This window comes from Colletotrichum costaricense (assembly GCF_030867565.1).
Source record: "Colletotrichum costaricense strain IMI 309622 chromosome Unknown Scaffold_5.1, whole genome shotgun sequence".
Lineage (NCBI taxonomy): Eukaryota > Fungi > Ascomycota > Sordariomycetes > Glomerellales > Glomerellaceae > Colletotrichum > Colletotrichum costaricense.
In genome coordinates, this window is record NW_026848234.1 from 1365245 (window position 1) to 1375214 (window position 9970).

General features: G+C 52.9%; 3 protein-coding genes across 3 annotated transcripts; 1 reads left to right on the plus strand and 2 right to left on the minus strand.

The window, feature by feature from the left end:
* Positions 1–779: 779 nt before the first annotated feature.
* Positions 780–1457, plus strand: CCOS01_05606 (uncharacterized protein; the record flags this gene model as incomplete). Its single annotated transcript, XM_060453783.1, has 1 exon — positions 780–1457. The coding sequence occupies one exon, from the start codon at positions 780–782 to the stop codon at positions 1455–1457; it is 678 nt and encodes a 225-aa protein (XP_060315555.1).
* Positions 1458–1856: 399 nt separating this feature from the next.
* On the minus strand, positions 1857–4346 carry CCOS01_05607 (methyltransferase; the record flags this gene model as incomplete). The annotated part of the gene is made up of 8 exons (XM_060453784.1): positions 1857–2003; positions 2073–2535; positions 2608–2875; positions 2941–3020; positions 3083–3099; positions 3194–3377; positions 3445–3702; positions 4273–4346. The coding sequence occupies 8 exons, from the start codon at positions 4344–4346 to the stop codon at positions 1857–1859; spliced, it is 1491 nt and encodes a 496-aa protein (XP_060315556.1).
* A 3497-nt stretch (positions 4347–7843) lies between these two features.
* On the minus strand, positions 7844–9369 carry CCOS01_05608 (uncharacterized protein; the record flags this gene model as incomplete). Its single annotated transcript, XM_060453785.1, has 2 exons — positions 7844–8887; positions 8980–9369. 2 exons carry the CDS (start codon positions 9367–9369, stop codon positions 7844–7846), a joined length of 1434 nt encoding a protein of 477 aa, XP_060315557.1.
* Positions 9370–9970: the final 601 nt, after the last annotated feature.

Consider the following 9970-nt stretch of genomic DNA (forward strand, 5'->3'; position numbering starts at 1 on the left):
GCTGTCGCAAGCGGGAATCGAGCGTGGGATTGTGCGATGTGAAGAGCTTCGTTGATGCTGTCATCATTTTGGAGTTCTTCCACGGAAAGACCTGACGACGGCGATAACGATAAGAAGTGTGGCGTCGGAAATTTTAACCCAGCCACAGCAGGGTCAATTCTTCAAGGTAGCACTGTTGGTACGTCGTCCACAAGGATTACAATCCTTCAACTTTTGACTTTTGGTATTGTAAGCATTCAACCATCTTGCGCCATGGGATGTCTAAGCATCATGTGTAGCTTCATTCCATGTCGCCTGAAATCATCAATGCCATGAAATCTCTTTGGGCGCCACCCTCAGTAACGCCAGTCTCACGCGAGCATCCAGGTTCCTTAGCAGAGGCGACGACTTGTGAATAATAACTGGATTGGTCCTTGGTTCTGTTACCTTGCACATGGCTGGCTGTTCCTTGTCCACGGGTAGTTGTCGTGAGGATCACTCTAATTGCTGACCTGCTAGAATGGGTCTTTCATCCGCTCCTTGTGATCAATCATCCCCGGTACCCTGCTAGGGTCAGTAGCTCAGACCGTCAGCTTATGGGAGTGACAATTCCCTCACACTTAGGAAGATTTTGGTAATGCGCTGGAATATTGTGAAGATTTTTGATTCCTTGAGTTCAATATCGACTTAGTTCTGGGTTTGCTCAAATCTTAGACCAGTTTACCTTTTGACTCGTATTTTCTCATAGACCTCATGTTCCAAGACTCTCTGAACACGTAGGAACCCCGTAACATTCAATAATGGGCTCCATCCCTCTCCCAGATCTCTCCCACCTATCCCCCTCCGCCCTACCCACCCCCCACGATCCCCCCTCCACCGCAAAGATCGTCTCGGCCCTCTCCCTCCACGCTCACTATGAAGGCGGCTTCTACATAGAGACAGACCGCGCCCCAACCTCGATCCCCTCCCCGTTCCCAGCAACGCCCGCCTCAGCCTCGAACGGGGCATCACCCTCGACCAACGATCCGGACTGCCCTCCACTGACGACCGAGCAGCAGAGGCGGGCCCTCTCGTCCGCGATATTCTACTACCTCACCCCAACTTCGCCGATAGGCCACTTCCACCGGAACCGCTCCCGCATAACGCACTCACTGCACCGCGGCCGCGGCCGCTACGTCATCCTCCAGCCGGACGGCGCAATCGAGAGTTTTGTCGTGGGCGGCAACGTCGCTGCAGGCGAGAGGTTACAGTGGACCGTCGAGGGGGGCGCTTATAAGGCCAGCTTTGTGTTGCCGGACGAAGACGAGGGCGCGTCGTCGTCGTCGGTGGCGTCTTCGAGTGAGGGGTTGCTGATTACCGAGGTCGCTGTACCGGGGTGGGAACCTTGCGATCAGGATTTTTTAACGCAGGAGAAGTTGTTTGAGTTGGTGGGTGAGGATAAGGCGAAGGGGCTGGAATGGTTGATCAAGAAGGAGTAAATCAAGACTCTGAAAGGTAGGAAAAGGAATAGATTGGGGTATCGAACGCTAGGAAGGAATTAAAAGAACAAGTATGGTATCTTTTTGTGCTATGCAGTATGTTTCTAAAGTCATAATCGTACAGGCCTATGTGCGCCGCTCAAACCGTTGCTTCGTATCGCGTCTGCAACTTCTCGCAAGTCTGTATGCACAAAAATATCGTAGCGAGCTATCTTGAGCTCTTATTGCACGCGTGCTGGTGGTTCTCGTTTGAAGCACGGCCTAGTCTAAATTGTCGTCTGACAAGTTTGTCGTGGAAATCAGAAAGGAAAAAGCGGGAAGATAGCCTAAGACTCCGGCTTCGCCATACGTAAAGAACGCCCCGTCTATTAGAAAGTTCGTCAGATCATGTAACTCGCTTCAGTCGGTCATTTCCTTGTTCTCTGACGGACTTTGCGCAGGAATGGCTTCATCCGGGTATGGTTTGCGACCCCATACAACCCAGACATGCTGATAAGCATGTATTTGCATGTTGGAAATGTCTCTGCGGACATCGACCAGAGAAACCTGTGTCACAAACTGCATGTCAGAAAACAAGAATGGAATATCGAATAATTCCTCTCGAGTGAGACTTACCTGCACCTCTTCCTGCTGTCTTTCCAACACCTGCGTAAAGAGTGCCATGCTGAATCCGCTGAGGCCGTCCAAGAAATTCTGCTCCCAAAGCCTCCCGACATGCTTGTGCCTGGGGTGCTTGGCCCAGCCGTTGATCGGGATCTTGAAGACGCGCTGGTGGACGTCCACAAAGCCCACCTCCTCATACCACTCTCGAAGCATGTGTGCTCTGGACAAGGGGCGCCCAATCATCTCACTGGCAAGGTTCATGTCGTCTACCCAGCGAGATAGAGGTGAGTCGGGGGCAAGTGTGTCGTCGTCGCTCGTCGCCTCGAGGTTGAAATCCTGGGACTCAAGCCAGCCGCCCGGGCGCAGGGAGTCGAAAGCCTGGCGTATGACTTCGTTTTTGAAATCGCCAAATGACCCGAGCAGAACGCGGGTGTGGACGTAGTCGAAGGGTTCTTCCCATTGCCACGATTGTGCGCTGCCGGTAGAAAGGTCAGGACAGTGTGTACAGGGGGGAAACCGTTGTCAGATGAAATGTCACAACACTCACGCATCTTCGATGTAAAAGTGAACGTTTGGTGGAACGGCGTTACTTTGGATCGGTGACAGGTCGATACCGACTATCTTGGCTTCCGGGTACACATCTCCCATATCCATGGCCCATGCCCCCGTACCTGTGCCGACGTCGAGGATCCGCTTGGGACTCCCTTCGACGGCGATCGGGGCGAAGTGTAACCTGCCGCTGAACAATTCTGTGAGTGCAAGCGATTGAAGGTCTAGACGCTCCTGCTCTGCAGGGTCGTTGGGGAAGACATAGGCTGGATGGAGTGTGTGAGCTTCTCGAATACGAGCCAAGTAGAGGGTAAAGCTACGGAATACTTACAGCCTGCTCGATACGCATGATACGTCCTGCCGAAATGTCTGGGAAAACACTCGACGTCGTCGGGTAGTGATTCAGTCTCCCTGCACGAACTTTGTTAGTCAGTGTAGATGAGGCTAAAGTAGTTCCGCGTGGCAGGCATTACCCCTCATGAGGATCGGGCTGGTGGAGTTTGTTAGTGACATGAGACGAACGATGGGTAATTAGACCTAGTTTTTTTGGGGAGATAACATAAGGGGTCCAAGTCAAAACGTACGTCAACTTCAATGTGGCTGTCGTGCAGGGATGACTTGTCGGGGATTGCCTCAAATGTAAACTCGAAACCATGAAGACGACCGTCGGCGACACCTGGTGGGAGAAAGGACATGACTGTGGTCTGCGACATGAACAAGGTGACACAAGATGAGGTGCGAAGCTTCAAGCTCGAATGGCGGGCTATGCTGGATACTTTAGCTGGGCGCTATGTATCCGCCTCCCGGAGCTTTTTATCTGCGAGCTAACGTTGACGGATTCGGAACGACGGTTGTTCGATTCCGGTTGAGCGCCAGCCTCATGGAAGACTGGATGGAACGAGTGGATGCGATTGTGTCGGCTTCTTCGCGATCGATCGTCGACGAGATGATTGGAACAAAGGAGAAGACGCTTCTGGCGTCGTTCTTGTAACGCTGCGGTGGAATTTGTGCACGTGTCTTCGGGGAGTTAAGTTGAAGCGTTTCGGTGCTGCTGCTGATGATGATGATGATGTAGTTGTCACCCTCTTCGCAGCTATTAAGACAATTGCGAATCTGTTGTAAAGGAGCGGGGGATACAGTTGGACATCAAAGATGAACGGCGAAGAATCGAACGACCTAGCAGATAAGGAGGAGAATCGGAGCCGAGAAGGTTCGCAAGAGCAGTGGCAAATAAGGGCGAACACCAGACCAGATCCCGATGGAAAAATAAAGTTTGGATTATTGAGCTCGAGGTTGAGGTTGTTGAGGTAGGTGGAGGGCGGGAGGGGGGAAGTGTATGAGCTTTGTGTGTGAGTGAGTGTGAGTGATTGAGTGAGTGAGTGAGTGAGTGGGTGGATGAGAGTGTCAGAATCTCAGGGTGAGCGAGCGATGGACCCAGACAGCTGGGTCGGTCTTGGTCGGTCTGAACCCGCGAGGGCGGGAAAGGCGGGAACGAAAACACGGGGAGACCCAGACACCCAGACTTGCCAGACCCAACGGGTTGGAACTTGGGACTTGGGTTGGTGTGGTTGTTTGGAATTTTGGTCGTGGTTGTTTGCTCGACTGAGTCCTCCATTAGGACTATTGCTGCGTCGTCTGACTGACACGATAGGTACCCACGAACCTGGGGACCCTGGACCCTGGGACCTGGGATTTCTGGCTCGGCGGTCCCCCTCCCTCCCTCCCCTCGCCTCCCATCCTGCTAATTGATTTAGTCTCTACAGATACCTTACCTTAATTATTCGTTGGAGCACATGGGCGACTAAGCTTCCGAGGTTACTCACTGGCCAAAAGCCTGCGTGAGATTGACAGAAAAGAACCCCCTTTTAGAAGTGTTTAACTTTGGGACCTGGCGCTTTCTTCCCCGATTTGCTACCGGATGTCGGGACGTTCTCAAGGAGGGGAGGAGAGGGGAGCAGCAGGGGTGGAGAATGGAAGACGGCGAATGGCCTTTTTATCGGCCGATAAAGGGGAAACCTAGAGGAAGGGGGGTCACCGAATCGCCGGGACTGATTACTAGTTACTATCAAGAATCATCTTTCTTATTATCTCTCGAACCTTTACAGGCGTTTCTTCTTTTCAGGTCGTAATTTCTGGCGTAATTCTTTTCCAAGCCATTCCATCTAGCGGGTGTGGGCTGCTGCATGAGGAGGGGTAAAAGCAAATGGATATATGCACAACGTTTTCAGAAGGTCAGAACCAACGAAGTGTTTTTTTTTCTTCTGCTTCAGCCATGTGCAAACGGCTGCAGAAAAGGAAAACAGGGTGCCACAGCTGCGGGAGAAGATGGAAAGAAACAAGAAGCGGATCGCAGGTTCAAGAGGGAAAATAAGCCCGAAGTTCCCCAATCGACTACCTATCGTCACCAACCGGAGGTCTTTAGAAGCAAGAAGTGACAAAGAGATGCCAGTGTGACATCTGACGCGAGAAAAAGAGAGAGGGGCGGTGGGAAGAAAAAGCTCCCATGTGGCTCGGAACCGACAGCCTAGACATACATGTCCAATACCACCACCAGGCTTTCCCTCTCCAAGGATCAGAACTTTTATGCAACCATGCGGACCACCGTATGCGGTGGGAAGCTGCAAAAGTAAGTTGGTTGGCATCGGGACAAAGAAGAGCTGGTGGAATGGAAGAACGTGATTTGCCTATAACAGGTGGGGAGAGCTGGAGTCGCATCCTCTAACACACACTTTACGAACGCATGCCTTCTTCATACATAAACAAATGAGAGTATCTTCTTGCTCAGCTAGTGAAGCAGATGCTTTCTCTATGGCCTCTCACCACCTTAACCCAAGGTAAGTAAGTTCCAATGATTGACTATCCGCAGCCTCACGTACCCAACGTTGGAACCGCCCGAAAGACGGTGTGACGGACGGGTCCACGGAAAGGAAAGGCCCAGTCTAGGCAAATGCAGCGGGGCGTGATGTGCATGTGCACTACACCAACAACAACTTAACAAGCCAGCCTGCATGGTTGTCTGTCCCGCCCCTCGGAATCTGAATGGGCGGAAAGGTTTGGCACTAGTTTTACTGTGCCGCACAGAAAACGCCCAGAGCTTAGAGGCAAGAAGCTGTCCCCGGTTCTCGGGCCCTGTTCCCAGCTTTATGTTCTTGTTGAGTAGGAAGAGACATGGATGTATGAGATAGGTGAGAGTGTGAGTTGCGAGTTTGTGAACCAACCACTTTGCCCAACCACAGCCCAAGGCAGATTGTCTGCCCCTTTCATCCGACACACATACCTCTCTAGCTGTTTTTCTTAGTTTCGTTTGAAACCAAGACATGGGAATTCCTCCTCCCGGGAAAGACATAATTTTGCCCGTCCCAGAAGGCTGGTTCGTCGTGTTCTGTTGTGCTGTGTCGTGTCGTGAGTGAGCATGTGCGTCCGTGTTCTATGTCTGTGTGCCCTGCCTGCACTGCACGGCCGGAAGCTGATATGTCACAAATTTGTTCATCTCTTGCCAGGTTACAGTTACACAACAGAAATGGGCATTTTTTCTGTATTACCCTATCGGCACTCAGCAGCTTTCGCTCCATCACGCACGCACGCAGCGCTGTTTCTTCTCGACCGTATTTGTCGAGATGCATCGAGGTAGATGTCCATTCGCTTCCCGCCTAGACCCAGATTTTGGCGAGGCGAGGTGGGTTGAAGTTGTAGTGAGGGGGTATGGACGATCATGGGAGACACCGAGGTCCGGACACAATTGCCCGGCAAACATGAATTGTGTTTCGCTCCTCTGCTTCACGTCAGTTCCATGTGATGATCGCCGGCGGTACGGATTTTTCATTGAATACCGGTATTCAATCGGGCGTTGGAGAAAGATCCAGATCAGGTTTCAGTACGGAAAGTTTGGTGATCGTTCATTGGCATTCCAGTGATGGAATCATGCTTTCGCTATCCGGTCACGTTTGACTATGTACCGCTTGCTGCTGCTGTCCGTCTGAACTCTTAAGACTGCCCGAGACTCGCTGATTTCCGCTGCCGATCAGACGTGCGGATAGTTTGAATGAGAAACCCTGTCCAACCCTGTCAAAGGCCATGGGTATGCCCGAGTCACCAACCTGTTGGTTCCAACAGAAGTATGTAAACCACCCGCGAGCATATAATAAGAGCTGCGGTAAACTCCGTTGCTCGCCAAAGGGATGTCGTTCGTCTGCTCGAGTCCCAGGATGTCGGAACCACGGGCGCCAGGACAGAATGGAAACCTGGGCAAGACCCCCCACCATCCCTGACCCTACGTATAATGGGGGTGACTGTCATGAAATTCCCAGCTTCGCTTTGATGATTCCTTTTGCCAAGTCAACCCTCCGGCAGGCAAATACTTGATCAGCGTACGGAGGTAATCAGTACCTTCCGGTCTAGGCATCTCGCCCTTCCCCGGAGTTCCCACATCCAACCAGGCAATAGGTGCCAAGGTGGGAGCCGGAGCGCGTTTGCGCCGAGGCGATATGCGTCTATTGCGTGCCGAGAACCGCGTAAGCTTGGAGCTTTAGTCCATGGTCGATTATGGTGCAAAGATCCTCTGCTGTTTCTCTTCTCACCAAATTCCGGTCATTTTCTTAGCTGTCTTGACTAGCGGGGTTTGTCTCGTTGTGATGTTTGACTCGTGATGCCCGGCATAATTTTCTGTCCGGTGAGTGGTAGAGGTCATTTCGATAATCGAGACTCGGAGGTGAGGCTTCTTGTGGTCTACTTCGTTGACATATCCGCCCGTTTCCCACCTTCCCTTCTACTCCTCCAAGACCCTCACAACATATCTTGAGTGAAATCCTAAGGACTATTGCAGAACTCAGCTAGCATAATTCGGTGATGCCTTGGTTAATGATTTCTCTTCGTAAGGCTTGACCCCAGGTCAAGCGTGCCTTGGACCTCCATTTCCGTTTCCCTTCGTATCGTTGTGCTCAGGACCAAAAGTTCGAAGTGTATTCGCGACATCCGGCTTTGGATCTAATAACGAGGCTCATTGGAAGCCGAAATCGCATAGATCCTGTCCAATTTCCCGGGTGGGTGCCACAATCTTCTCTTCTTTTCATCTGAGACGTTTCACCTTGTCATATGGCCAAACTCGGTGATAAGTCGCGCGAGCGCAAAGAAAAGATTCAGACGGAGAAAACTCCTCCGCCTCGCCCTTTTCTGGGTTTTCGTTGTCGTCGTCGACATACGTGATATTCTCACCCAAAAGCCACGCGGTAAATCTTTCAATGACCTCTCTTCTTCGCCCTTTCAGCCCGCACGATAAACTCCTCAAAGCTCACCGCGTCAGCACTCTTCCGGCCAACATCATCGTCAACGCGCACGACACGGCCCCAGCCCTTGATAAGAGCCCGCCAGTAACACACCTCCGCGGCAGGGCTCAGATACCCTCGACCAGAGAACAACGCCCGCTGCCGTCTCGCAATCCCGCGCGCCACGTCCGGGTGATCCTCCAACCACCGGACCGTCGCCTCCAGGTCCGACCAGTCCGGCTTGACAAAGACCATGTTGGCTTCCTCTGCGCGGAGTGTCGTCGGCCACTGCTCCAGTGTTCTTGGTGAGAGTTGATGCTGCTGCTGATGTCGCTGCTGCTCATCCCGCGGCTTGGCTTCGAAAGAAGCAGTCTCGGGCAACTCTGACTGGCCTCCTAATAGCAGGGAACTCGAGTACACCGGCTCAACGAGGTGCGTCGTATGCTGCATCCACTCCAGCGGCGGGCTCAACACCACGCTCTCGCAAAGCTGATGAAACTGCAGCCGGCCAGAGTACGACACGCCCCCGGTGTGGATAATGTACTTGTACCTGCAAAAATCTTCAATCGCCAGCGCGTTCGTCGCGTTCTCCCCGTTGTTCGTCCACTCGAGCGCCTGCACGTCGGCCCATCCCGCGTCCTTTGTGAGCTGGATGAGGTCCTGTCGGGATCGCGGGTTCGCACTGGCGCCGTTGTTGAACCACGACGTGCCGCGCCACACGGCCCGGGCATTCTTCTTTTCGAACGGCAGGCTGGCTTCAATCTCGGCGATGGCGGAGGCTGCGTGCGGGAGGGAGCGAATGAAGGGCTGGGTCCATGCCCAAAAGGAGAAGTGGGGGATGGGGAAGGTGTGTCGAGGGGACGAGGAGGAGGAGGACGAGGTCCGCGCCGGACGGCTGTGGGACCAGGTATGTCTGATGGGCGTGTCCTGGATGTAGAGGTTAAAGTAGGTGTCTGGTAGAGGGGTTGGTGAGGTGAGAATGGCGCGGTGTAGCTGGTGGAGGGCGGCGCTTTGTCGCTTGGTCTTTTGTGTTAGTTTCTGAGATTCAAGATCTTTCCATCTCCCTCTGCTTGGAGGTGGAAAGTGTGTAGCATTGGAGCGGAACTCACCTCGATCCATTGATCTGACATGTCCACAGGTCTCGGCGCCTGCAGTATCAGTATTCTATCGTCTTTGATCTGCCCCAGCAGCGAGGCGGAAGCGTCGCCGAGTCCGAGCTGGAACTCTCCCTCGGCCGCGGCCAGGTCAATCTCCTCTGTCAGGCCGGGGAACGTCGCCTGGCATTGTTCCTCGTTTAGGTGGAGGTGTTCGAAATCAGATGCCGCTCCCGTCGCAAGGCCGGCCTTCTTTTTCCAGTCAAATGACACCGCCGTGGAGTGATGTCCTGTTAGGGGATTCCAAAGCCTCTCTCGCGGATAAAACAGAACGTAAGTGACAAGGACGAGAGTGGCTGCCACGAAAACTGGCCCTAATCGCCGCGCGGCCTTTCTTTGGCGCATTGTTCTTTCACTTTTCTTTGCTTCCTTCCTGGAACGATGGACTATAACATCATCTCAAAGTTTGGTTGAAATGTAATCGAGAGAGAATGGAAATTGAATCTGAAGCAACGTGGTCTGAAGTCGGTATTTCAGATGGTTTGACCGGTCACCTCAAACCGAGGTCTCCCCTGCTCTCAACATGCGACACTGCTGGGGAGCGGGGTCTCCCGCGAAAGAGAGTTTTGCAGCATATAGACGAACCCAAGTGTTAGGAAAAGCAAGTCACTGTCGCTCAATCGGAGACTCGATCCTATGAAGTAGGACCAAACACCTACCATGCCAAGAATCATTGGCTGTATCGGGCGGGGCCGGATATTCGGCATGCAAAGCGATTCGAAAGACACAACTCAAGCTTCCCTAAATTGTGCCGCGGCGACAGAAAGGACCAGGAAAGACTTCCGTACGAGGAAACCAGGAACGTTCGGGGCCGAAATTTTGACTATGGCCTGATTCATCCCCGCCAAGCCGTCAGCGAATCTGTGGCGGGAGTTTGGGTGGCAGGTCCTCCCTCAAAGGATATGCCTTGAAGAGAAGGAGTGTTGTGTTCGGGCGGGGGATCTCG